This window comes from Eucalyptus grandis, chromosome 4 (genome assembly GCF_016545825.1).
Source record: "Eucalyptus grandis isolate ANBG69807.140 chromosome 4, ASM1654582v1, whole genome shotgun sequence".
NCBI classification, from domain to species: domain Eukaryota; kingdom Viridiplantae; phylum Streptophyta; class Magnoliopsida; order Myrtales; family Myrtaceae; genus Eucalyptus; species Eucalyptus grandis.
In genome coordinates, this window is record NC_052615.1 from 28,017,861 (window position 1) to 28,045,566 (window position 27,706).

General features: G+C 39.4%; 3 protein-coding genes and 1 non-coding gene across 5 annotated transcripts; 3 read left to right on the top strand and 1 right to left on the bottom strand.

Moving 5' to 3' along the window:
• The first annotated feature begins 8,664 nt into the window (after positions 1-8,664).
• On the top strand, positions 8,665-17,645 carry LOC104441618 (serine/threonine-protein kinase BLUS1). Of its 2 annotated transcripts, XM_010054771.3 has the most exons (21): positions 8,665-9,109; positions 10,652-10,906; positions 11,022-11,146; positions 11,241-11,285; positions 11,739-11,820; positions 11,932-12,000; positions 12,465-12,635; positions 12,720-12,785; positions 13,536-13,604; positions 13,728-13,808; positions 13,968-14,314; positions 15,058-15,194; positions 15,288-15,382; positions 15,451-15,489; positions 15,579-15,638; positions 15,950-16,051; positions 16,158-16,206; positions 16,304-16,359; positions 16,727-16,791; positions 16,884-16,935; positions 17,031-17,645. In XM_010054771.3, the coding sequence occupies exons 1-21, from the start codon at positions 8,936-8,938 to the stop codon at positions 17,097-17,099; spliced, it is 2,208 nt and encodes a 735-aa protein (XP_010053073.1). In that variant the 5' UTR covers positions 8,665-8,935; the 3' UTR covers positions 17,100-17,645. The 2 variants fall into 2 exon arrangements, with proteins under 2 accessions (XP_010053073.1, XP_010053074.1); XM_010054772.3 differs by lacking the exon at positions 15,451-15,489.
• A 2,133-nt stretch (positions 17,646-19,778) lies between these two features.
• On the top strand, positions 19,779-22,774 carry LOC104441619 (hypothetical protein). Its single transcript, XM_010054774.3, has 6 exons — positions 19,779-20,046; positions 20,189-20,410; positions 20,533-20,612; positions 21,874-21,949; positions 22,148-22,261; positions 22,342-22,774. Exons 1-6 carry the CDS (start codon positions 19,936-19,938, stop codon positions 22,483-22,485), a joined length of 747 nt encoding a protein of 248 aa, XP_010053076.2. The 5' UTR covers positions 19,779-19,935; the 3' UTR covers positions 22,486-22,774.
• Positions 22,775-23,429: 655 nt separating this feature from the next.
• Positions 23,430-23,514, bottom strand: TRNAM-CAU. The gene is given in 2 exon segments: positions 23,430-23,465; positions 23,477-23,514. It is a non-coding gene; the product is annotated as a tRNA-Met (tRNA).
• A 725-nt stretch (positions 23,515-24,239) lies between these two features.
• LOC104441620 (MYG1 protein) lies at positions 24,240-27,329 on the top strand. The gene is made up of 7 exons (XM_010054777.2): positions 24,240-24,590; positions 24,951-25,097; positions 25,251-25,349; positions 25,672-25,863; positions 25,961-26,080; positions 26,327-26,398; positions 26,822-27,329. Exons 1-7 carry the CDS (start codon positions 24,306-24,308, stop codon positions 27,044-27,046), a joined length of 1,140 nt encoding a protein of 379 aa, XP_010053079.2. The 5' UTR covers positions 24,240-24,305; the 3' UTR covers positions 27,047-27,329.
• Positions 27,330-27,706: the final 377 nt, after the last annotated feature.

Below are 27,706 nucleotides of genomic sequence, written 5' to 3' on the forward strand. Positions count from 1 at the left end.
TCTCGAAACCAAGACTAGTCAGATACTATCCGATGAATCTTCCACAAAAGCATTCTAACATGTAGGCCGGTGCGATATTATCACTACAAAATCATTGCTGACATAAACCGTACCTTATCACTGCAAAATCATTAGCTAGACAAAGCTCCCTCCCTCCCTCCCTCTCTCTCTCTCTCTCTCTCTCTCTCTCTAACCCCACCATGGAGGTTGGTACGATATTTTGTGGGCGGTAGGAGAGATCCGATCAGATTAAAGCGATTCGAAGCGTTCCTTCCCACACTCCATCATTGAGTTCGGCAAGAAGGCATTGGAGGGTGTTCACAAGGTGAAAGGTAGACTCAGAAGAGGCAAAGAGAGAAACGTTTCGAATTGGTGGGCTCGCTTGCCCTTTTGCACTTAGCCGGCCACGGAACTCCAATAAAGATTCTCTTATTGTTAGATGTCTCAATGCCTCAAGAATTTCTTGTGAATGAGATATAATGATTTACAAGTAATAAACACATTTGAATTATTCTTATGATCTCTTTCCTAAGATTAATATATGTATCATGAACAATCGCTTAATAAATGTCTAGAAATGAAAATATATATGCAATGACTTTATATTTCCGCCGTTTCTTTAAAAAAAAATGTTTGGTATTTCCTAACAACTTATTTTTAAACCGTACTTGCTAGATGAGTGTGCATACACTGAGTATAGTCTTTTTTTTTTTTTAATCTTTTGAACAAAAAATTTCTAGTATATGGGACATCGGATGTATCTAGTTTTTTTTTTCTGTCGAAAGATGTATCTAGTTAAGAGTCTACTTTTTATGGAAAAAAGTTCACTGCCTTCTCACTTCATAAGCCTGGAAGTACATTTACGACTTGAAAGACGTGTTATTAATATAGGATTAAAAGGTGCTTATTTTCATTCCAATACAGTTATAATGGAACACCCTTTGTTAACTTTACATTAAGAATTGACAAATAATGCACATAGGATGAAAATTAAATACGTGCGAAAAAAAATTAAGCTTTGAAAAATGATTTATTAAAGGGTGACAAGAATTTTACATTAAACAATATTGTAACGTAGAGAATGTAGAAATACACCTATCAACCAATTTGTGAGTTGCATTACTTACCAAAATTAAGAAGGATTTCTCGTGTCATTAGGTTAATCCTTCTTGCTGAAATATTATTTCTAAGTAGGGATGACCGATTTTGAACTGGGTAGGATTCGGATTAGGAACCTAAAATCTACCCTATCAAAGTCGCTTTCCAGTTTTTTTAAATTAGGAATGAAACTAGCCAATTCCAAGTCGATTTTAGGGGCGACCAGGAACCGGCCTACTTTTTTCTATTTTATTATATTATTTAATTGCTCTATCATGTGTATTTTTTTTTTTTTGCAAAAAGTCTCAATTAGGATGCTGTAATGACATGCTTATGTTGGAATGCTCAGCCTCAATTTTTTTGCAAAAGACCTCATTTTAGGGACTTGTAAGTTTGGTTTTGAACCGGTTAAAAAAAAGGTTATGCTAGAGACCAACCTTGAAATCAGTTCTGCTCAAGAATTAATTGGTTCAAAGCTAAGAATCGGGAATTAGGCGGTTTGATTTAATTCCTGAGTTGAACCAAGCTGGTCGTTCATCCCTAACTCCTAGCAATTTGTTCAAGAAGAAAATCCTAATATCTTATGCAGTGTAAAGGTTTCCTGCCTTTCTTTCTGGGGCTGTACATTGGCACTTGGCAAAACTCTAATTTGTGGATAGAAATTAGTGGACCTTTTAGTTGACTCCTGAAGGTCCGATCCTGGGACACACAAATTAATTAGTTATTTCCTTTTCAAATTACTGAAGTGAAAAGGGCTTGTCATTTTCTAATGATTATTTAGTTTTCCTCGACGAAAAGCTTGAATGCTCCACTTGACCGTTTGGAGTTCCTGAATACAGTGCATCATCATCCATCGAGCGATAGTGATTCCACAGTGTCTTGGTGGGATTCATGATGTGCCTTTGATTTCACCATTAATAGTGGAAGTTTGAATCCGAGAGCACCAGAATACAAAAATGCCAGCTTGTTCTTCTTTCCTTTCTTCATTCGCTATCAAATGTTTGTCCACACTATGCATTTATGGCGAAATTCTGCATAAATTAATGCCACTTATGGTTATCACCTCAGCAAATCACACTTTCCCCCCAACTCTTTTAAGGTAACCGAATAGGGTGAGGGTGGGTCGGTTCCCACCCTGAAATTGGACTAAACACGGTCAGTTCCCAATTTGTGAAATCAGAAACCGACCCTGTCCATTCGGGATTTGACAATGTTCCTCTTTTTATTTTTATTATTACAGTTTCTTCTACATAATACCTGCCTAGTGCACAACATATTAATTCGTTCAATCCAACAAGGTCTACAGCCTCTTTCCCAAGTCAGCGACTCCAAACACAAAAGCTATTTTCGATTCATTCATTATACAAGTATTACCATTTTATTCATTGAAAATCATAAATAATTAAATAGCAAACAAAAACGCATGTTCAGTTCGTAACGTTATAGTCTTCCTGCCAGCATCCATTGGATATACATGCGAGTTGAATAAGACATGTTGAAACAATCAACTTGCTATGAAACCAATTGTCAACACCTTGAAAGGGAAAAAACAAGTCATATCATGGGTTAGTTTTGTCGGTCCGGTCTACTTAGTCCAGGTCCACACTAGGAATTGGAAATTGGACCAGTCATTTTCGATTTCCATAGGAATCACCAAGAATTGGCCAATTCTATCTAGTATCTAGTTCCCAATTGAATCGGAACCGATAGAAAGCCTTACCTGACACTCGATTGTATTTTCAGCCGCACCTTGAGGAGGATAGCCATGAAAATAGGAGTTTCCATTAATATATGAAAAAGATTGTATTATGGTATTACATGAAAAGTTAAGTAATCGAATTCGATGTTAAGTTAGATGTAGTTGTTGAAGATAAATATCTGGCATGATTATCTTGGCAAGTAATTAATGGAATCTAAATATGATTATAAGACCTCCGGCATCATAAGAAGCTGGAGTTGAAGAAAAAGGCTAGAAATACAGAGTTGGCAGTAGATTAAACCTTGTTGAAATTACTTAGAATGATTGAGAACAATTGAAATTCTGCAGAGGCAATCTTTTAACTTGATATTCGGAATTAATTATGAAAGACGACGCTTTAGACTTACAAGACGGGCCCGTGCCAACACGTGATTCGGACTCCTTGATAAAAGCATATTTCAACGTCATTACAAATTCTTCCGTATCCATCCAAAATCCGACGATGACTTTCCTAAATTTTTCTAGAAAAAAAAAAAGTTGTTTATAAAGCGATGGTTATATTCTCCTCCATCCTTAATTGAACAGAACTACAATATCAACGGAAATAAATATTCAATACTTCATGTGATTTTTATAAGGAATTTTTCTTAAGTTCCCTAGACTTTGGTGTTAGTACCCGTTTTTGAATATCGGCTAATCTCGCTCAATGCATTATGAGCCAAAAACTATGTGTTTCAGTTACTCTTTCCACATCAAAAACGCAAGGTGGATTCTTATGTTTTTTCACACCTCGTGCCTGTATTTAACGATTTTCTCTTCTAAGCTTAGCTATCACCCCCTAAATTCCAAGTTGGGAGTGTTTATTTTGTTCTAAGTAGACGAGTCTCAACTCGAGCCTCCGGCCATTGGAATTCATCGCATCACGACATTCTGTCATGGTCCCTCCTCCTTGACATTGAAGCACACGACGACAAATAAGACTCGATATGGTTGTTTCACAGTATTCCTTATCGGGATACTCTTCATATGTTTGTGCACACTAGAGCTATCATTTTCAATCATTGGTGCATGTTATTTTCGTTGAAGCATAGAAGATGTTAGAAACCTTCATACTCGAGAGACTTAGAAAAACAAAAAATTGCCTATTTTTTGTCTATTGACGTATTTAATTGCACTCAATTTCATTTGAAAACCAACTTGGACATGCCTTTTTTTAGCATGTCTTACGTGAGATTTTTATTTTATGAACTGATTTGCCAGGGATGAGATGCTCGGTAGTTTTGCGATCAAGACAAAATAAAATTCAAAGAATTATAAATGGCATATTAGGGTGCGTTTGGTAACGTTTCTGTTAAAAAATTATTCCAATGAACAGAAATAGAAAAAACCATTTCTATTCCGGGAACAATTTTTAAATGAAAGAACGCGTTTAGTAAATTTGTTCCCTGGAATAGAAAAAGAACAAAAACACGTTTGGTAAATTTGTATAATTTTTTTGTTTCTTTTAATTTTTTAATATTTTTATTTTATTTTCTTTTTTTTTTTTCTTCTTTTGGCCGGTCACTCTGGCTGCCTTGCCCAACCACGGCAAGGCTCACGAGTCTTCACCAGGCGACGCTAACTGGCGTAGTGGTTTGGTGATGCCGAGCCTCACCGAGCCGGCCACGAGGTCGGCCTCGCCTTGGTTGGGCTAGCTCGAGCTCGCCTAGATCTGGCGAGATCGGCCTTGCCCGGCCACCAGCAAGGCTCGGCCTCATTGGTGGCTAGGTGAGGCCAAGCCTTGCCAGAGGCCGACGACGCTCCGACGAGGTCACTAGCCCTCGATGGCATCGCCGGCCAAAGAAAAAAGAAGAAGAAAAGAAAGAGAAGAAAAAATAAGATAGAGAAAAATTATTTCTCGAAAGTATTCCAAGAACAAAAAACAAGTGTTTTTTTGTTTTCTTATTCCCATTCCAAATTTGTTCATGGGAAAAAAAAGATTTGAAACAAAAACACAAACAAATACATTTACATTCTTTTTTTTTTTTTTTTATGATCCAGGAAACCCCGTAAGCCGACAGCCAATGAGAAGAACCTCGGGGCAACATGGGGAAATCACCACCCCATGCCACCAGATAAGTCACCAAGTAACTCCACCAGCCTCCTTGCGTTACAAGGGATTTGAACTCCTCATCTCTCTTGTAAATGATCACAAAAGCCTACCTAGCGGAGCCGCTACGACCGGTTTTGTTTCCAAAAAAAACAAAAATTATGTTCATGACCAAGAAAAAAAAAAGAATACAAACAAACATGGCCTAACTTCTCCTAGAATATCCCTCATTTTCATCTTTCCAAAACTTGCACCCGGCGATCCCTATTTCATCATCGTAATACTATTCTTTAATTTCATTCAATTTCATTTCATCGTATGAATTTTGAAGGAAAAGAAATCCATCATTTGCTCCAACCATTCCATCAAAGTCATGATGAGAAGGCCGCTTTATTTTTCTACCATAGACTACCTCATCCTTATCTAATAATCTCCATCCGTTGCGTTGCTGACAAACCAACATCAATCATTTCAATCATTTCCACGCAAATGAAAGAATGAAACATAAAAATTCCACCTTTTTTTTTTAAACACGAATCCTCTATTCGGAATAATATATAAGAACTATTCTATTTCCATTGTACTCCAATTGCTAGAGATCTAATTATATTCCCATCAAATTGCTTTTTTTTATTACTATCTACTTTAATTTTTTTCCCACTACATGAAAAAATCATATGCCATATCTTCTACAAACACATGGTGAGATGGTGGTGCTAATCCATGGTCCATAGAAGCGGAAAAGGAACTCAAAAGGCATCCGTTCGACTAATGGTAGAGATCAAAAGTGCAAATGCGAAAAGCAATGTCAAAAAGCAAAGTGGTCCCCCTCCCATATTTTGTGGGTTGTGCTCCTTGATTGCTCCCGTTGAAATTAGTAAATATAATATTTAATATTGCAAAAAATCTCAAATTAGTATAAATGTAATAAATTTACCCAAAATTATTTTTTTGACTACAAAAAACTCGTACAACTATCGTTAAAAAGATCAAACTGGTACATTGGTGACAATGTTAGATTTAAATCAGATTAATAAAACGAAAAATTATAAAATGTATACCTATAATAAGTAGAGAGTAAAACTCTAAAGCGATATATCTGTCAACTATCATATATCATAAACTCAATAATTTGATGATAAAATTTAAGAGAGATTGACGGATGGTAAATCCGATATAAATATATTAGTTTTGAGATAAATTTATTATATATAAGTGTGGAATTCTTCATGCTATTAATCCTAGGTATAAAAATATAGAATCATAAAATAAAAGATGGGTTTCTTGCAACTTTCCTATGCGGCAATCCTCAAAAATAAAAATTAAAAAATTAAAAAAAGTAGAAATTAAAATAAATAAATAAATAAAACTCTTTCTATCCTTTTCCAACTTGCTTACATCATAAGCCAAGGGTTCCCCACTTTCTCGTAGTGCGGTCAGAGAAAGTGTGGATGGAATCTTTTTCGACCGGCGACGGGACCCGACAATTGTGGTCCTTTTCCCTTTCGTACTCGAATCATACTTTGAAAATTTTCCAAGTGCTCGGTCTTGTTGATGTTGATTTATGTAATTTCAAGAAATAAATAATTTAGATAACATATTATATCCCTATTATCAAAAATAATTTATATCTAATATTTTAGTAGAAGATGAAAATATTTTTATTTCGTCCATTTTTATAAATGATACAACCAATTATTCTTAAGATGATATTTTTTTAAATCATTTATTTTGCACGAGACACACACGTATTAAAATTTGTTTGCTAAGTGATACTTTTCTAATTTAAATAGATACTTTCAAATTACCACCACACTTAGTAAACAAACAAAACTCATTACCTCTAATATCTGCTCAAATAATTTGCGGTACCATCTTGGAATAAGTTTATTTTCTTCATTTTTTGTTGTGCTTTTCCTTTTTTTGGTTAAAATATTAGAGTTTGGGGATACCATGTTCGCACTTTGATGACACTTTTGAGCAAGATTGGCTTTACTATGATTTTGGAAACATTCTTTAGTCAAAATATTGCCAGCTTGATGTCACAATGCATCAAGCAAATTAGATATGTGATTATTTGGAAGCTATCATAGATTTGTAATCGATGCGTGGATTTTTTGAGTCATAGGTCTTCATGAAGGTAATTATTGCATGAGATATTTAAGTGCTAAAAGGTAAGTCTCTTTTCCAAATAAAAAGTTAGGGTCAAGGAAGGGAAAACCCAATTCGAATAGGAATCGGGTACACGGGCTGATTGTATGTCGACTCAAAATCACTCGTTTCATAAACTTGGACTCACATCAACTCGAATCGAACCCAACAAAACCCGAACCAAAAAAGAATTAGGAAAAAAAAGAAAAGGAGGGAGTCATTGTCCTCAGTGTTGCATATCTCCAAAACAAAATCTTGAGCCCACCTTAGCAAGGTCAATTCATGGGCCTTCATGGACTCCCTAGATGACACAAACAATGGATTGAAGCCTTCTATTTCCACGATCAAGAGCCTCACGAGGTAGAGCCACTCTATGGTCACCATACGTTCTCTCTTTTTTTCTTTTCCCTCTTTTAAGTAAAATTCTTCTCAAGAGGTCACTTATCATATTACCAAGGCTTGGCCAAATATGCTTCACTTCGGAATTCTGACGAGACCCGATGCATTTAAATTTCTTTCTACTTCATGCTTTACGTACTTTTGATGCATCGAATTTTTAAAACTTGTAGTCGTAACAATAATATGGAAAAAAGGGCTCAAGTTTTACTAGTTATTATACATACATGAGATAATAAGTGGAGCATTCGTGTAGTTAAGTTTACAAAACATCCTAATAATCCTAAATCCCTAGAAACTTGATCGAAAGGATGACCTAAATTGAAATTAAATTGAATTCTTGCACATGAACGTAATTACATAATTCTTTTATCACGTTCAAATTCAACGATACTTAACTCTTATTCAATAATATCAGTTCATTGTGAATGTTAAATGCATTATTCGATATGCACTTTTCACTTACTTGTATATTCAAATCCGATGAATTAAAAAGGAAATTAGCTCGCGACGAGAAAGTTACTTAATAACCAGTTATTGGCATAGTTTAAAAAGAAAAAAAAGAAAAAGAGAGGGAGATGATCATTGATCACGATGAGATGGTTCAGAGAACCCTAAAAAGGCTTGGCTGCTTTTTGAAATTGGACACTGTTAGTGGGCTTGATGGGCCAGACTTTGAAAGCAAAGCCCACGTTACATTTGGTGGAGTAATCCTTATATGCATCGTAAAAAGAAAAAACCTATATTCCAAAAAAAAAATTACGCACAAATTATATGCAATTCTATTTATCGATAATCAAATTTTGCGGCATTTTCAACTAAACAAATTTTAAAGCACGAGAGAACATTAATTTAAGTGGATACAATAAGTGATCGGATCTCATCGCAATGCACAAAATCCGAATCGAGTCGCATTTTCTCTCCAATTACGTAAAAATAATTTGAAGTAAGTAAATGTGTTTTATGAGGATAAATCTGGATTTTTTTTTTTATATCATAATAAAAGATCGGGACAAACATAATTTAGGATTTTTAGCTTTTTTTTTTATTAAAATAAAATCGCCAAGAAATCGTTGGGGGGGGGGGGGCCAGCCGCCCCGGGGCGAAGACGTCCAACCCACGTATCAACATCCCAGTCACGCAGCAGCCGCGCCACGTCAGCCGTGGCCCCCACCCTCCCCTCTCCCCACGAGCCCCCATCCTTCTCCTATTAGCAAAGCTCAGGAGTCGAGCACGAGTGCTCTCTCTCTCTCTCTTCTTTCTCTCTCTTGCCGTCTTCCCTTTTTCTCCGTCGCTTCCCACGGCGGTCAACGCCTCCCCGCCACCAGGAACCCCCGACGGCCCGCCGCTCCCCGCCGCCGTCCTAGTCTTCTCCATTTCGAGTCCGTACAACTAGAGTCCCCACTCCCGGCCGCCGCCGATCGCGGCGGCGCCCTGGGCTCTGCGAGCCGCGGGTCCCCGATTCGGCCCGATTCGATCCCGATTCGATCCGGCTAGGGTTTATGGGGAGGATGGGATTGAATCCGAGGCCTTACTCCGCGAATCCCAGCGACTACAAGCTCCTCGAGGAGGTCGGATACGGGGCCAGCGCCACTGTGTACAGGGCGATCTACCTCCCCCTCAATGAGGTCGTCGCGGTCAAGTGCTTGGATCTCGATCGCTGCTTCAGCAACTTGGTGAGTTTCCCTTTGCTACTACTGTTTCTCAGCTCTTTCGCGATGGTCGCGGCTTCGACGCGACGTGTTGCTGCTTGCTTGAAGTACTGATTGAGCGATGTGTGGGGAACTCGGGGAGTAAGATTTGATCCGCTTCTGGTGCTGTTGAGGGATGAGATGGGGTCCCTGAACTGAATTCGATGCGTCGTTTGGGAAATTTTTTTGTCGGTTCGGATCTGTCTCGATAGAACGGGTAGGAGGTGGATTCGGGGGAAGGAGATCTGCTGCAGATTGAATTGATGAAAACATTTTATGATTCGGTTGGATTGTTTAAGGAAGCTCTAATCGTCTCTTAGTGGCATCCAATTAAATTGGAACATCACGGAGAATCCTGTCCATTGTCCCTGTTTCACAGTCTTTTGTATATCTTGTGATCTCGTGATCTTGTGAAGTTGAACTTGCTGAGCTGACTATAACTGGTAAACAGATTGCTGTAATATGATCTTGGGAGATAGAGACTTTAGGGGTTGTCTACAATTATCTGGATATTTATTGGGAAAAAGATGACACCCAGAATGAAATAATTGTGACTGAGGAGATAGGGTATCTATTGGTCGTGATTATTATTTGTCTGTCATCTTCTTTATGTTTTCATTCACGTGGAGTTGAAGTATGCAATATCCTATCTGTATTGTGTGAAAGTGTTGTTTAAAGTTTGAGCCATCCAGTAATATCCAGTTTATTAAAGCTGCTTGCTAGCTACTTGATAGATGAGCAGTTGATGGCTTCATGTTTAATATGCTGGAGTGGGCACTTGAATAGTTGCATCCGTTTTTACCTTTTGGAAAATATCAGCTTTTTTTTCTTCATAATTTCCATACGTACTGGTGCGACTTTTCAAGAGTCATAAACAACAGCAAAAAGATGGAACTTGGACAAGCCAAGATCTAAGAATGAATACATGTTTTGCCCACACATCATCAGTACAAAGATTTTTCACTTTAGCATCAAGGACTTAAAAATTGGTGCGCCCTGGATTCTAAGAATGGATAGATGGCTTGCTCACCCATATTCAGTAAAAAGGTTTATATTTAGTATTTGAGTCCATCAAATTAATATGGTGTAAAAGTCTACTGATGGATAATCATGGTCGTGTTCACTAGTCTATAGATGGAGAGGTAGGCTGGAGTTCTTATTTTGTATCTAGAGTAATGGTATTCCTTTATAATAGCTTGTAATATTGCATTGGTATTTATGTGGTTGTCCATCTTCCGTATCAGCCTCTGAAAGCATCCTGCCGATGTAGATTGACCTAACAAATCAGATGCTGTTACTTATTTCCTTGTAAGGGTGAGATCAGCTACATATTGTTTGCCAATCCATTACTGAACCGATCATACGAACGATGCTTTTGCAAGGATCCATGTTGTTGAATCCTTTCTGGTTAAACTTAGATTTGTGTCGATACTGTTTAGAGATTGAGGAATGCACTTGATATTGTACAGCCCATGCTCTTTTTTTCCCCCAATCACTTACATAGTCATGGTGTCAATTTTTTTGCAGGATGATATACGTAGAGAGGCTCAAACAATGTCTTTGATAGACCATCCAAATGTCATAAAAGCATACTGCTCATTTGTGGTCGAGCGGAATTTATGGGTAGTTATGCCATTTATGGCAGAGGGGTCATGTTTACATCTCATGAAGATTGCATACCCAGATGGTTTTGAAGAGGCTGCTATTTGTACCATACTTAAAGAGACTTTGAAGGCTCTAGAGTACCTCCATCGACAGGGACATATACATCGTGATGTCAAGGTGAGTTTTTAGGCATGATTTGACTCTTTTACATGGTTTCACGTTTGTTTATTTTGCTCCACTTCAATTGGCTCTCAACTCATATTGAAAATAAGTTACGCTTATATACTTGCAGGCGGGAAATATACTACTCGATAGCAGTGGTTTTGTAAAGCTAGCTGACTTTGGTGTTTCAGCATGCATGTTTGATACAGGAGAGAGACAGCGTTCTAGAAATACTTTTGTAGGAACTCCCTGTTGGTAAGTCATGTTTCAGGCGACATTTTCCACGTATTCCATTATTTCTAGTTTTTTGAGATTATACCACTGCTTTTCACTTAAACTATGCTTATAGGATGGCACCGGAGGTTCTACAGCCTGGGAGTGGATATAATTCCAAGTGAGTTTTCTGTTCTATGTAAAGAAGTGTTTCTAGAGGATTCCTGAGAGATATTGCCGCTACATCATCTTCTGTGGCTCCACTGTTGTCATAGTTTTGCTAAAAGGAGTTGCTGTAGGTCCATAGGATTAACTATTTGAAAGCTACTATCTATATCGACATGGAATTTACTAGTTGAATGACTGTAAAGTGTGATGAATTCCCTAGCTTAGAGATACAATCATGCATTTGGATATTTTCGTTCTTCTGAGAAACAGGAATATGCATGAGTGATATAACTTTTGACTAGCCTGTACAATATTTTTCCTGAATAATTATAATAATGTTCAACAATTGCTCTGAAAATCCTGATTTGGGCCATCCTTTGACTTGATCTTGATTGTTGAGAATATCTTTTCTACGAAGTGAGATATCATTTCCGTTTTCTTAATTACCATTTCCCGGCTTGCGCAGGGCGGATATCTGGTCATTTGGAATAACTGCACTGGAGTTGGCTCATGGTCATGCACCTTTTTCAAAATACCCTCCTATGAAGGTACTTATTATTATTTTCTTTTAGGGGTTCCAATGCCTGTATGAATGTGCAGATGGCACAGGCTATTGAAGATCTCTAGGATTTGTTTCTGACATCATTTTCATGCTTAAGGTTCTGCTGATGACCATTCAAAATGCACCACCTGGCCTTGACTATGATCGAGATAAAAAATTTTCAAAGGTACTTGCACTTCTTTCTGGACAGAACCTGCTAAGAATGGGATTATGGGGATTCATCTTCTTCTATATGTAGCGGAAAGAAAAATAATTTATTTCTTTTGTCCTGATTTAGGTGTATATGGAAAGAGAAAATAGGAGAGCTTAGTTCTGTGGATGTCAAGCTCCTTGGTTAATGGGTGGCTTTCCACCATTAGCTTTTGGTGGACGGACATCTTTGATACACAGTTTCGATTGACTTTTGGTCTTTTGAATTCTAAGAAAGTTAGTATGGTTTAGCAGAGTCTTGGTGCTGCTTCATAGGTGTAACTCGGCCATTAGATAGTAGTTAAGAGGATCAATTAAGTTTTTATAGATAGTTTCTTGGATTAACAAGATTGGAGTCCAGTCGTCTCGGTGCTGATCTGTAACCATGTTGGGTTGCTCTCTTTGTACTGTTCTAATTGGAGGTTTTCCAGTTGTCATCAGCTATTCAAAGAGATGGTTGCCATGTGCCTAGTGAAAGATCCAACGAAGAGGCCAACTGCTGAGAAACTGTTGAAACACTCATTTTTCAAGCAGGCCAAGCCTCCAGAAGTTTCTTTGAAGAAATTATTTGTTGACTTGCCCCCACTAAGTCATCGTGTTAAAGCTTTGCAGGTAGGATGTTACACTGCCACGATCAAGCTTGTTGCATTTCTTTTCTTGGGAACATTGTTTGACTAACTTGCTGAAATATTTCAGCTTAAAGATGCTGCACAATTAGCTCTAAAGAAAATGCCATCAGCAGAGCAAGAAGCTTTATCACAGGTGAGAAACATAATCTGGAAACAAGGAATTCAAAATATATTATTTGTTACTACCTGTTTCTTGCATTTGTTGTGCTTTATACTTAGTGTCCGCAATCCACTTAATTGTAAAGAATTGCCTGGAAACTTACCTCTCCAAAATTCTAAGCAAGCTCATTTATTATTATGTATGTTTCAATCTGCCACATGATTTACTTCACATTCAATGTGATTTAGGGTCACCCTATCAAGACCTTTTAAGTTTTCCCTTTCCACTGCTCCCATTGACTATCACTATATCTTGTCTGACATCGGGTAGCTCCTTTTCTTTCTACCTCCCACATATCCCATTTTCTCTCTAGTTCTTAGAGGTTGGTGATCATTCTGTGTACCTGGCAATCATGAAAGCTGCTACCCCCTCTTCCTTGTACATTCCCTTCTCTTTGATTAGGTATGCAACATGACTGCATTTAGATGTGCTCTTCCTCCCCAATTTGAAGAACCTATTTTCTGAACATAATGGATAGAGAGATTGACAGTGCAATTTAAACTATGTAATGATAATTCATAATTTGGTTAAGTTGGTTTTGACGGTCGTATCTCAGCTGTTTACAGTACTTAATTCTGCAGTGTACAATTAATGTCAGTTGGTCCACATATAGCTATAAAAGTGTTTATATTTGCATGCTTAATTTGGACCTTGGGGGATTTAGGTGTATGTTCATAAGGCACTCTTAGTAGCTCTTTTAACTTTAGAGGGTTACTGTTTCAGAGTGAGTACAACAGAGGAGTCAGTGCCTGGAATTTTGATATTGAAGATTTAAAAGCCCAAGCATCACTGGTATGACTTCTCTTTGCATGTAACTACAGTGTATTCACCTTGAGTTGATTGATAAGTTAGATTTTGTTTGTCTATATGATCAGCTAACAATGCAAATGTTATTTATTGTACTGGATTTGCTAGATTAGAGATGATGACGACCTCACTGAGGGTAAGGAAGATGATGAGATGATAATGACATCTACAACCTCTGCCTACGATAAGGTTTATACAGCTTTAGTATTTATTATTCTTTATCTAATATTTTCCTAGTTTTGAGGTCATTCATTCTCATTGTAGGTGTTTGAAATTTATTTATACTGCTTGTGTGGAATCTGTCTTTTTTGTGCTCAGGTAATTTGTTATCTTTCATTGTTTCAACAGGATTCAAATGATTGCAGATCTTCCTTGGGCCAGCCGGGCACCAGCAGTGAATTACTACCAGCTGAAAGCAAAGTAAAATTAAACGGGGATGAAGTATCATCATCTGAGTGCTTAAATAAAAAGGGGAAGATTCACCAAAGTGATCTTGTAGAATCTCCTCGTCCTGGAAAGGTTAGTTCGATGAAAAATGGTATAAGCAATGAGATGATGCCATCGACATCAGAAATGGATTTACAGGCCAAGGCTAAATCTCAAACAATGAAGAGTCGTCAAACTCACAGTGGGCCTCTCGTGCAAAATATGGTGCTCAGCCATTCTCTTTCTGAGAGAGGTCGAACTACTGAAAGGTTGGTCCTGAATTTTGTATGACCGTTAGTGAAGCAACATTTGAATTTTCTAGACCGTTAGTGAAGCGACATTTTCTATGACCAAGGCTATGATGTTAGTTTCACTAATTTACCTATTTGACTACCAATTTGAAGCAGTAGTCGTTGGTTAAGTAGGTCTGCTTGTCAATATGTGCTCTATGTTACAAAGCTAGTTGTGGTGTGTCGGCCGCTCTCAGTGTTAATTCAGTGTTTTTTTCCCAAAAGAAGAGTTAATACAATTTCATACGTTTTAGCCCCGCAATTGTGGATTGCATTTTGTACTCAGGGTGGTGGCCTGATGGCCAACATGCATGTTTTCTTGGACAAGTCCTTGGTTGAGTGACACTGCTCCCCTCTAGTGCATTGAGGGATACGTTTTGAGGGTTGGGTCCAGTGAGGACCTGGTAGGTGTTGACCTCCAATATACTGTTTTCAGTTCATTGAAAAAAGAGGGAGAGAAGGAATGGGATGTCCCTTGCAAGCCTTGCTTACTTTTATTTTCACTTTATTAACAACTACATGTGCTGAGGAAAATACTAGTAGTGAAATTACTAAAGTTTCAAGTATGTTCTCAACTTGCTCATTATCAATGGACTTGCACATTGCATGGTTGTCTAAAATGAAAATTATCTCTGAAACTTCTTGCTCTGAGATCATATCATACTTGCATCTTTGAGTTTTTTGAACCTGGAGGTAAGTTCCCCTTTCTATGTTGTTGATAGGGGTGAGGGCGAAACTTTACAAGTGACAGACAGAGCTAAGTGTGAAGTGCGAAGGGCACCAAGCTTTAGTGGTCCTCTGATGCTCCCCAATCGAGCTTCAGCTAACAGTTTGTCAGCTCCCATAAAATCTTCTGGAGGTACTGAAGTTGTGTAATATTCATTTCTCATACTTACATTATCGACACCTGCCACAACTGTCATTACTACTCTAAATATTTCTCCGGTAACAGGATTTAGAGACTCTCTGGATGAAAAGTCGAAGGCTAACTTGGTGCAGATTAAAGGACGATTTTCAGTGACATCTGAAAATTTGGATCTTGTAAAGGTATTACTCTGTAAGAATGGTGTTTCGTTGTAATGCATGACTCCTGCTAACTAATAATATTTCAATAGGATATTCCATTAGGTGCAGTTCCACGTCGATCTTCACAGGTAAACCTGGTGAAGTGCTGTTGTGCTGTGGTTCTTTACATTGTACACCTTAGAACTTCTGAATAGCTGTTCCCTCCTGTATTTTGCAGGGATCACCTTTAAGAAAATCTGCCAGTGTTGGAGACTGGATATTTGACTCCCGGCAAACGGTTTGTCTTCACATCCTACTCTTTCAAACACGCTGACTAATCTAGTAGACAGTCTTATATGAACTTCGATTTGGAGAAAACAAAACCAAATGGTAGTTAATCTTCTATTTTCAAGATAGTTGATATTCTTTTGCTCTCACAGAGCAAACTTTTCCCCTGGTATATGCGCGCTGCCAGCTCTTAACTTGCAGTGGTGATTCAGCAGAAATATCTGGACTATTTCATGTCCGCATTTCCAAGTAGACATATAGGATTCTATCAGCTTTGCTGGAGTTTTAAGCTTTAACAGTTGCTCTTCTCTTCTTTAACAGCCTAATTGTCAGTCTTCAAAAGAGTTTAGCTGCAACAGTTTGCCTGCAAATGTCATAATGCCTCATCTTCAGAATCTTTTCCAGCAAACCTCCTTGCAACAGGTGCAGTTACAAGCAATTGGAAATGTGTTCTGTGTTTCTAGTGTTGGAATGACTATATCGTGACTGTTTTGACCTCCTCTAAAATTTGTGCACTTTGTGACGATAGGATCTAATAATGAGTTTGCTGAATAGCTTCCAAACTGCGGAGGTTGATGGTGAGTGAATGATTTGTTTGTGTTTTTTCTATATACTCTGTAAATATCCATAAAGCATTATGAGAATTAACTTTAGACTTTCTTTTATCCATTTCAGCTGCTCAAAATGGAAAGTTGCCCCTGTTGCCTCGTAGTTTGGAAAACAATGGAATTGTAAAGTCTCTTAATCCTCCTTTGCCTTTTTCTTTGCTCATAATCAAGATATGTTGATTGTATTTTGGATATCTGTGTCTCTTGTAGCGGTGATCCTTTTTCTTTTGCTGTCGGGAATACTTTTCTCAGTTTACGTTCAAGCTGTAGTGAGATTTTAGATGGCCATAAAGCACGCTTCTATCAAATTAAATGCTTTTGCCTAATGGATGTAGTCGCCATTTTTTAAGGAGAGCTCTCTCACTTGAGGAATTTTTCTTTTGTAGTCTTCTGCATATTTAGTACCAATCAAATTGCAATTCTGGATCATAATCAGTTCTGAAATGAGCATTTCTCTCTTTTGTCTCTGATTTAGCTGCTTGTTTGATAGGCTGATTTGGCAGCTTCCCAAAGGGAACGATTATTGCTTCTCAGGATTACAGAACTTCAAGCTAGGTTTGTGAGCACCAATCTGGATTTTGATGATTGATATCATATGCTCAACTTCTGTTTTTGAGTTTTGACGAATTGCCTCTCTATATCTGCAGGATGGCCATCTTGACCGAAGAATTGACTGCTGAGAAGTTAAAACACATGCAGGTGAGTAGAAATCAAGTTTGTATTCAGATCTCCCAATTCTAGTAACCTTTTCAATTGTCTTTGTGGGGAACTAATGAGTTAATATTTCATTCCAGTTGCAACAGCAGCTGAGTTCTTTATCTATCCAGGAAGAGAATGGTGGTCAAATGGAAGGGGATGTCTGAGATTTGATTTGGGTTCATGGAAATTTGCGTCACGATGTACATTTAGCTAGCAACTGTAAATCACACAGAAAACGGTCTCACTCGTTGCCCCTCTGAAAAGATTTGTGCACATTGGTGCGAGAAAGCATCATAGGGAGGATCACAAGTTTCTTCCTCTGCAGCTATGTTCAATCTTAGACGCATCAACCACAATCTGTCAAACGAGTGAAGATGACGAGCCCTTCGGGGTTGAGCATAAAATTTATGTAAGGACTTTCCTTGTTCTGCAGAAGAATTCTTTTGCAGTGGTCACGAGGAGAATCGAGTCCTGTGTTGATATCCTGTATTTTTGTATCCTGTATCAATATGTTCAACAATGATATTTCAAGGTTATCTGCTTAAGTAAAAGAGAGACTGTATAGATTGGGTTTGTAGAGTTGTGTTGCTGTTTCTTTCCCCGTCATTCTTTGTAATGACTACGGATTTTGTTGTTGTGTTAAATACATTTTCTGCTGTATTATTGTTGAATAAATAAAAAAACTGATGCCTGCCAATGCTTCCCATGTGATTAAAATGGCTGAGGAGTGATGTGCTTCTTGGTTATGTCAATTCTATGGTCGTATCAACTGTCTGTTGCGTTCTTCTTCCGATTCAGATGGTTCATTGCATTTGAAAGGCCGATTCAGTTAGACAATGTTGATTATCGAATGATTGAATCTCCTCAGATGTTCAGCAAATGTGCTGTTTTCATCGCATCAGGTGATTAGATAATGAGAAACGGAGATGTCGCCTGTCCCTGTTGTTTTATCAGTGTGGTTTGATGTTTCTCTTTAAGGATATCAGGTTCAATGCAAGTCGTACATGACTTTCTTTTTTGGGGTTCACATGATTCAAAAATATTAACTTCGTAGTTAGTGACACTTATGAATAGCTACTAAATCTATAATTTTACTGATATGGTACTTGTTTATGCCAATACCACGTATTTAAAAATGCATAAGATGTTCTAACCCTCATCTATTGAATACAATCAAGTATTCCAATTTGGTGTAATCAAGTCTTTTTGAAAATAGTACCTAAAATTGTCCTCTTGTGCTTAGAAATGACTTACGTGGTAGAATTTGATTGTATTTTTTCAGCTAAGATTTAAAAATTCACTTGAAAATTTGAGAGCTCAATTAGATGTCTATTTTATCAATTGAAAAGTTCATGATTGAAAATTTAAGATTTGTGGTGCAATTTCCCCTCTTATTATGAAAATTGAAAATTTACTAATCCATTGCAAGATTTACAAGTCATTCATTTGTTTCATGAAAAAATATTACACTTTTAAAAAATGTTTTCTAATGAGTCATTTTTTAAAAAATGACAATATTTTCAAATACTTGGCTAAAATCTAAAAAAGAATTAGAAAATATTTTATGTTATTCGGAAAAAATTTGATTTGATTTTCCAAAATACACGTACACTATTTAGGCACTAGTAACTTTCGTATGAACAATTGAGTAACTAGGCACGAGCACTAAGATTACCCGTCCACCCTCAATGCACCTCAACCTAGGTACCAGGGGCATAAGTAAGGGATTGATCTTGCATCCAAAGAAGTTGAAACTAAGAATCCAATGCCTATGCTCGACTTCTTGGCGCCTTGGCCTAGGTCCACAAAGGCTAGGCCTAGGCCCATGCTCGAATCTTGACACCTAGGGCCGAGCCCTCGATGCATGGGTTTGGGTCTCCGATGCTTGAGCTCAAGTCCCCAACACTCCAACCTTGGTCCATCAAGCCTAGACTAGGGATGTTGGTGCCTACACTAAGGTCCCCAATTAGGTCTAAGTCCTCGATGCCTGGGTTAGGTCCACTGAGGCTGGGCTTGACACCCCTAGTTGTTGGAACTTAGGCTTAGGCCTTGGGAACTTGCGCACCCGGATTGGGATCTCAAGCTTCGCCTTGATGGACTTGGTACAAGCATTAGGGCCCCAGGCTCAAGTGTGGGAGATCTAAGCATCGACACTAGGTCTCAAGCTTGGGGACCTAGCCATGAATATTGGGGTCTAGGTTGGGCCTCAAGGGGCCTAGGCGCTAGAGACCAAAGCACTGGCATGAAAGTCTCGAGCCTTGACCTTGATGGCCTCGAACTCGAGTGCGGGGATTTGAGCATGTGCACTAAGGACTTAAGCGTTGCTTTTGTGGACCTGAGATTGGGCATGAGGAAGTCGGTCATGAAAAAGGGGGGTCTTGCACTTGGCCTTTGTGGACCTTGGCCCAAGTGTTGGGGCATCAATCATGGGCATTAGGGCCTTGGGCCCGACCTCGATGGACCTAGGTTCGAGTGCCGCTGGAGGCCCAAGAATCAACACTAGGATTTCTGGCTAGGCTAAGATGGAGTCGAGCATGAGCACTAGGGACGGGATCACAAGCACCATGGTCGAGAGCCCGACTTTAATGGATTCGATCCCTCCCGATGTCGGAGATTCGAGAATGAGCATTAGGATTTCTGTATTCAAGTGGAGAGTCTTTGGTTTATGGTCCGATATTTAGTCATAATTTGAAAAATGATTTTCAATTCTTTAAAAAAATGAAATCATGTTTTGCAAGTTAAAAGAATTAAGTTTTCCGCGTGAAAAATAAAATTTTCGATAAATATTTTTTCGCAAGACCAACGTGGACAAAAAGTCGCCTAACATTTTTACCTTCGCCACTCAAGCCGAGGGCGACTGTGGGTACCGTACCGTCGCTGTTCCCCAAAACGTTGAGAAACTCGAGACACCTCCCCTCCTGCATCTCTCTCTCTGTCGCTGTGTTGGAGCAGGACTGATGAAGGAATGAAGGAAGGAATGGATGATTGATAGAGCAGGTCATGGCCTCCCTCACTTCCGCCGCTTCTCTGTTTCCTGCGACCCGCCTTCCTCCTCTCAAACCTACGGCCTCGCCCTTCCTTAAACTCTCCCGCCCCAAAACCCCCGACAAGGTAAAGGCGCCGACCGCGGACGACCCCGCATCGGGAGCTCCATCTTCTTCTTTCGATGAAATTCGCCCTTCACCGGCGGTGTCGTGACGTTTTTTATTTATTTATATTTTTTATATATTTTTATTTTTTTTGGTTGCTGCAGAGGAGGAGGAGGAGGAGGATCGGGAATGGGGCGTGCCGGGCCGAGCTCTCCAACGACGCGCCCATCGCCGCCGCGATCGGCGCGTGCATGCTCTCTTCCCTGGTCCTCCCCGTTGCCGCGGGATCGGAGGACGAGGAGGACGGCACGGCCGTGGGCTCCTCCACGGACACGAGGTTCGCCGTGATGGGGATCGTCAGCTTCATCCCCTACTTCAATTGGCTGGTGAAAGTCTCTTCATTTCAGTGTGGTTTTGCCGTGTGTCCATTAAGCATTCGTTTTTGCTTCTTCTTCTCCTCTTTTTTTTCTTAATTATATATGGATGGCATGGGTTTCGTTCTGTGCAGAGTTGGGTGTTCGCGTGGCTTGATACTGGGAAACGACGCTATGCGGTGTATGCGCTTGTTTACTTGGCTCCATACCTGAGGTTCAGCTCTTGAAAATACTCGCCTTTTTCTCCTCTTTTTTAAGATCTGCTCGTTGATCGTTGCGTGGAATTGGGGTTCAATGTGTTCTTTGCCTCGGCGGCTGCGGCGGCTGTTGTTGATTGCTCTACATTCCTTGAAATTCAACATATATATTCGTATGTCGCTTTTTGGTCTTGTGCTGTAAGGAAATCGGATTATAGCTTAGTTATGCAGTTAACTTCCCGCTACTTCCAACGCCGTCTTTGTGACCTTAGCCAATGGACAAAGCGAATTGAGTCTTGGGTGGTCCTGGCTAGCACTTGTTATGTGCATATTAATGACTGTAGAATTGGTCCACCTTTAGTTGAGAAGAAAATGACAGTGCCTTCTGTTTAGGTTGAGTTTATCTGAGAGATGGATACAGTGATTTAGAGCTGCCAGTATCCAGTACTTCTGGCATTTACTAGCTTTTATTGTTCATGAGGAATGTCTAAGAGAAGGGAGTGCATCTCATTCCAGTGTTTGCTGAGGTTGCTAGTGTGATATTATTAACGTGTGGATGTGTATATTCAACCGAACGTGTGATCATTTATCTGTTTCTTGATGTGTTAAGTATCAAATTGTATGCTTGTAAAATTCAGTTTTTTTTTTATTTTTTTGGTCAAGAAAATTTAGTTTAAGTGGGTGTATCATTGGTATTCCTGATCCAGTGTCCTTCACTTATATTTGTTGCAGTCTTGCAAGATATTTACATATTGGGGCCGTGGGCGCTTGAGGGTTTGCTACACTGTTATTGTTTATGTAGTCAATCAGGTGCTGCAATTTATCAGCATCATTATCTGTACTAAACCCAGAAATTATTTTATAACATTTTATAGATTTGTAAATTATATTTTAGTTTCTTAGCTTATACATACCTATTCAATCAGAAATTGAGAATGTGCTTTCTCTGTGCTCAGCTCAAGGTTTTTTCTTTGCTTCAAACTTTCTCTTATTCATGCTTTGAACTAGGTGATGCGATGGTGATATTGAGCTGCTCAATCTTGCTTGTGCGATTTTATGACCATTTTAGGTATCGTTTTAGGGTTGTTTCTTTGTATCAATTTGCCTGGATGAGTATCTCTTGAATGTTTGTGTTCTGGGTGAGTTATCTTTGTAATTAATGCAGCCCTCTGGAGTCTTAATGGGCTAGATTGATTTTTTTCTTCTTTTTTTTCAAATCAATGATTAAAGTGTCTTATGGTATTTGACATACTTGTATCCTTCCTGTCATTTGTTCAGGTCAAACTTATCTCTGTCACCTGAAGAGAGTTGGCTGCCAATTGCTAGTATACTTTTCTGCATTGTGCATGTTCAGGTACAAACTCTAAACCAAATGAAGAAATCACCTTGCATCTGAATTACAATCAGGCCACGCATTGCATTATAATTATTACAGACAAACTGATGATAATGTAAATGGGCCTGGGACAGGGGCTTCTTTTCTTGTGCTGCTGCTCTGCTTAAACTTAACTGTAGTTATGTGCAAATCTCTGAAGTTTTTATCTCTTTGCAGCTGGAGGCAAGCATCAGAAATGGAGACATTGAAGGTTTTCAATTGTTTAACGAGGCTGCAAAGCTTTTCTCCTCAATATCCGGAAAGAAGGATGATCATCAGGGATTCTCTGAGGTAATTACTGACTACGACGTGGATGCATCTCTAATATAGACTAACTTTGTTGTAGCTGACAGTCTCTTCTTGTCAAGAAGAGCCAAAGAAAGAACATGAATTTGCCATCTTCCGATACACAAGCAAGAAATGAGATTCGGCAGTGGGATGTTCCTCGAAGACCCTCACGAGATGAGGAACATATGACTGGAGATTGGGATGACAATGAGACAAGGGAGAAGTAAATCTATGAGGTGCAAAAATGTAGGTGGACTCGAATGAAAGATGCAAGCTGTTGATGGATTTACTGATCGTTCACAAATGCATAAGCATCTTTTCAGCTGGCAACGGTGGCTACTGTTGCCTCCTACACCAGCTTGTAGCATTTCCATTTCAAACCAGCTGGAATCTGATGACTCTGTTGTGTTAGTTTCTCTCGGTTTCTCCGGATTAGCAAATTAAATCGGTGTAGTCAGGAGCATGTCGTGAACAAAGCTGATTGGGAAAGGAGAATAAGATTTTTCTACTTCTATATCCCTTACTTTAGTTTGGTCCGGTGACTTTCTGTGTATACCAAGAGACACGGGCATGCACGCATTAAACCTGCATATTTTCGTGATATCGTCACATAGTTGCTCTCGAAATGCAAATGAATGCCTCGTGTGGGTTTCGCTGCTGTATGCAATTTGGGGCAAGACAAAACAAGAAATAAGTTCGGGAGACTGTCATTCAACTTCGCCTCCTGATTGGTGAACGCATAATTTTTCGGGGAGCATCGTCATGTTGGAGTTGCCGGTAATGCCGGTAAGAATGAACATTTTGTACTTCTCGGTGATACGAGCAAATGCAAAACGGGAATCGTTGAAGCTTTGTGTCCGTAAGATGATAAGTGCAACAGCGCATTGAATTGATTTCAGCTTGGGAGGCAGACGATTGGTAATGGTTCGATGAGATTGGCTTGACTCGAAGGCATTTTTTCAAGAATATAGCCAGTAATTGTGTGCTCAAAACTTAACAAAAAAAATGGGACGGGGACCTTTCTCGGCTCTTTGTTCAGAGTCGAACTGGCAAGGATCTCCCAGACTGGTCACTAGCCGAAAACAAGAAGAAAAAGATTCCTTGGCGTGCAGTGTAGGAGCTGACAGGAAAAAGTGAAGTTCTTGGAAATGGTTTTGAGAAAAAGGGGGATTGGGGTGAGAGAGGCTCGAACTCTCGACCTCAGGATAACTCAGAAGCTATGAGACCTACGCGCTAGCCAACTGCGCCACCACCCCGTTGGTTTTTTCCACTGCACAAAATTATATTTCACTGTATAACTCTTCTAGTTGTTCTATCAGATCGACAGACCCTTCGCGTTGGATCCAAAGTGGTTGCTGCGCTATTAATTAGTCCCTCCAAAGGAAGTGGGACGGTAATTGTTTTTGCAACGCTACTCAATACATTTGAATTTTGAAAGCACTATTCTTATTCACTAATTTCTTCTATCTGTCATTCTCACATAATATCGCACTTACATAAAATGCTTTTTCTTTATCTATGCCACCTTTCTATCAATAATTTTAAAGTATATTATTTTCTTGCTTGAATTTTAATTTAAGTCTGACGTAAAAATTGTGACTAAAAATGATCTGAGCCGAGTCAACAAAATTTAATACTTGAGCTCAACTCAAATCAAATAGTTGAAGCTCAATGCTTAATTAAAAGTGAATCAAGTTTGAATTCTCAATTTCACACTACACCGGATTAAAATTTTACCAACATGGAGCTCGACTAATTGTGAGTTAAACTAGGTCATAGGACTTGAACTCAATCCTTGGAATTTGTCCGAAATTGAGAAGCAACACTCTAATCTTTTTACTTTACTTAATTAAATTACAAAGAATTGCAATGATCTTAAATAGGCTCGTGGATGTATTTCCAAACTCAACTCCAATTCCAACATTTTGAGTAACGTTTCGGACAACCTTTTGGGCTCTCCGTTTTCTTGAAAGTGCAATCTCGGTTCCACGCATTACATAAACAACCTGGCCCCAGCTCCAAAGGTTTAATTTTTCGCATTAGAGGAATGCTGGGAGCAGCAAGAGGAGGCATTTGGAAGCAGCAGCCACCTCGCCTGTTCAGCCTCCATCGCCTCCTCGCTCTCTCTCCTCGCATGGCGGCGACTCCTCCTCCCGCCTCTCCTTCTAGGGTTTCCGCCTCTTCCTTCTCCGCCGGGTCGCCGCCGCCGCCGCCGAAGCGCGTGGGCACCCACAACGGCAGCTTCCACTGCGACGAGGCCCTCGGCTGCTTCATGATTCGCCTCACCAACAAGTTCTCCAACGCCGAAATCGTCCGCACCAGAGACCCCCAGGTATTCCCCGCTTCTTGCTTTTGCTTTTCCCCCCATTTGTCTTCTTGGGTTTTTTCGGAGGCAAAGAAAGAAGCGAAATTACCCGGGGTGCGTGGGTGGTGGTCCTGCGTTCCTCCCCAGGGTTTACCCCCGGCTGCCGGCCGTGCGCGGGTTCCCTGGGTCACAAAAAAAAAAAAAAAAAAAAAGAAGAAGCGAAATTTAGAAGAAAAATGATATCTTTAGTAGCTCAACGGGTGAGAGCGGCAATTCTTTTTGGCTATTGTTTGACGGGTATATGTTTAAAGCTTGGTTCTACGTATCTCTTGGCCAGAAGAATTGTGGGTTGCTTTTCTTGTTATAGAAATTAATTGGAGATTGCAGATGCTGGAGGGTCTAGATGCTGTGCTTGATGTTGGAGGTGTGTATGATCCGAGTAGAGACCGGTATGATCATCACCAGAAAGGTTTTGAGGAGGTATTTGGGCATGGGTTTTCCACCAAGCTCAGCAGTGCTGGTTTGGTTTACAAGGTACTAGTTGGATTTGAGTGTTTACCTTATGTCCATTAGGCTAGCCTTTTAGTTTCTACCTGGTTGTTTCAGTTTTTGATTTCCGCATTGATGGGGGTCTAGATTTTCTTGATTTTTAACATGGTTCGTATCTTATTCTTCCCCCATGTTTAGCATTTTGGAAAGGAGATAATAGCTAAGGAGCTTCAGGTCGATGAAAACCATCCAGATGTGCAGCGGCTGTTTCTTGCTGTGTATAAGAGCTTCATGGAGGCATGTGTCTTTGCTTCTTATGCTTATGTGAATCCTATACGTCATTTTCCCAATTGCGAATTCATAAGATTCTTTAAATAGCGAATGAATTGTTGAGTACAAGTTATTTGACATTCAGATGTGATAGTAATACATAACATTCACATGTAGAGCTTGAGCACAGCAACTCTTGCTTGCTGTGTCATTGCTATTTTCTGACATCAAGTCATCTGTATCTTGCTCAATCTTTTTCCTTGGGGTTCTTTTATCTTGCTAATATAGAAATGCATGTTAAAACACTCTTTGCTGGTTGATGAGTTGATCTTTTAATTGATAATGTCAGGCAATTGATGCTATTGACAACGGAATAAATCGGTATGACACTGACCAGCCTCCAAGATATGTGAATAACACGCATTTGTCTTCAAGAGTCGGAAGACTGAATCTGGACTGGATTGATCCTGATCAATCTTCGGAGAAGGAGAATGAGGCATTTCTGCGAGCCATGTGCTTGGCTGGCGGCGAATTTTTAGATGTAAGGTTTGCTTGAAGAAGTCTTGATGGCGGTGTAATGGTTATTATTCATTTTAACAACTCTGATGCTAATTCTTTACCTTTTCCTTCAAATTCAGAGCGTACGATTTCATGCAAGGTCGTGGTTACCAGCAAGGTCCATTGTAATGGAGTGTCTTGCAGCTAGATATAGTATTGATTCAAGTGGAGAAATTATGGTTTTAGATCGATTTTGTCCTGTAAGTGTCTGAATCTTTATGATATGACTCATGAACATGCTTGAGAGTTGAGTATTGTTTAGATAGACCTAGATTTTGTATGCAAATGAGGTAAATCATAAACAACAGTTTGTTGGCACATTGTTCAACTTCTGTAGTTGTTATGCTATACTTTGATTCGTTTCTCATCTGATGATTAATAGTTCTTGGATAGTTATCAGCCATGTACCTTTTGTCTAATATGTTTGATTTGATCTATCTTCGTAGTGGAAGCTTCATTTGTTTGAGCTGGAGGAGGAGATGAAAATTGAACCTTCCATCAAATATGTGCTTTATCAGGTACCAATTTGAACCCTTTGGGCCATTTGATGATTTTCTGTGTAGATGTGGATTTATGTGGAGAATATTGTCCTGCTCGGTGGGAAATCAACATAGAATAAATGGAGAACTTATTTATGCACATTCTTAATGGAGAAGCTCTATGGCTATAGCAAGTGTCTGCTTTAGTTCGTGGGTGAATGAATCCCTTTAAGGGTGGTATGCCACTTGCCAGTCGAGTCAAAGAAATCAAGGTCTTAAATAGATCGAAGCTAAGATTCTATGGATGCATCTCGTAACTGCAAATGGTCTTTGTTGCACCATGACCAAGAGCGGATTTTCTTTTCTTTCCTTTCTTGTTAAGCTTTGATGTTGAACTATTGGAATGGCAATTGATAACGTGAGTACTTTCTGAACAAACAGTGATGCCTTTTGCATGTGCAGGATGACCGGAGCAAACACTGGCGGGTGCAGGCAGTTGCAGTGGCTCCCGACAGATTCGAAAGCCGGAAGGCTCTTCTAGCTCAGTGGCGTGGTCTGAGAGATGACGAGCTCTCCAAAGAGTCGGGCATCCCCGGCTGTGTATTCGTCCACATGAGCGGGTTCATTGGCGGGAATCAAACTTATGAGGGCGCTCTCGCGATGGCCAGAGGCGGTCTAAAGCTCTAAGCGGGAAAAGAGATCGGATTCACCGTTTCGTGGGACGGGACGCGAGCTTTTTACGGCGTCGTGTTAGCAACTCGTGCGTATTCATTCGCGATTTTCATTCTGTCAACATGCCCTGTAACTTTAGATGAGACTCATTCGATTGAATTGCTTACTTCGTAAGGGTTAATTATTACAGAAGAAGAGCAGAATTTTTGCGAGGGAATTTATGTAATGTCAAGTAGAGATTTGGCTCTAAATTCAGCTTTTACACAGCATGCCGCAGAGACTTGCTTACTTCTTTTCATTGGCGAGTATTGTAGCTAAGCTTATTTTGGGAAGAAAGTAGAAAGAAGAAAGAAAGAGTACAATGATGCAATCTCTTGAAACAGTTGACGAGGAATTAGGCCGACACGACGCGAAAATTGATTTGGGATATCGCATGCACGAATAAATTTTGATTGGGGAAACGGAATCCACGACATGCTTCTTCAATGTTACTGAAATCAGAAGCTTGATTAGTATCACACCAAAATATTGAGACAAAATAGGACAAAGGGTTTGTTTGGTAATATGTCAAATATTGTTTGATCCCTATTCTTTTACTCCTTGGAATAGGAAAAAAAAATGCAATTCATTTGATAGAATTTTTACTCCAAAGAAAGCAATTCATTTGATAGAATT

Bases quoted from the DNA above. Each gene is read 5' to 3' on its own strand.
- LOC104441618 (XM_010054771.3), top strand. From the start codon at position 8,936: ATGGGGAGGATGGGATTGAATCCGAGGCCTTACTCCGCGAATCCCAGC. The intron at 12,001-12,464 runs GTACTTGCACTT...AGTTGTCATCAG, and splicing joins GAGATAAAAAATTTTCAAAG to CTATTCAAAGAGATGGTTGC. The intron at 12,636-12,719 runs GTAGGATGTTAC...GAAATATTTCAG, and splicing joins ATCGTGTTAAAGCTTTGCAG to CTTAAAGATGCTGCACAATT.
- LOC104441619 (XM_010054774.3), top strand. From the start codon at position 19,936: ATGGCCTCCCTCACTTCCGCCGCTTCTCTGTTTCCTGCGACCCGCCTT. The intron at 20,411-20,532 runs GTGAAAGTCTCT...CGTTCTGTGCAG, and splicing joins TCCCCTACTTCAATTGGCTG to AGTTGGGTGTTCGCGTGGCT. The intron at 21,950-22,147 runs GTACAAACTCTA...ATCTCTTTGCAG, and splicing joins TCTGCATTGTGCATGTTCAG to CTGGAGGCAAGCATCAGAAA.
- LOC104441620 (XM_010054777.2), top strand. From the start codon at position 24,306: ATGCTGGGAGCAGCAAGAGGAGGCATTTGGAAGCAGCAGCCACCTCGC. The intron at 25,098-25,250 runs GTACTAGTTGGA...CCCCATGTTTAG, and splicing joins GTGCTGGTTTGGTTTACAAG to CATTTTGGAAAGGAGATAAT. The intron at 25,864-25,960 runs GTAAGGTTTGCT...CTTCAAATTCAG, and splicing joins CTGGCGGCGAATTTTTAGAT to AGCGTACGATTTCATGCAAG.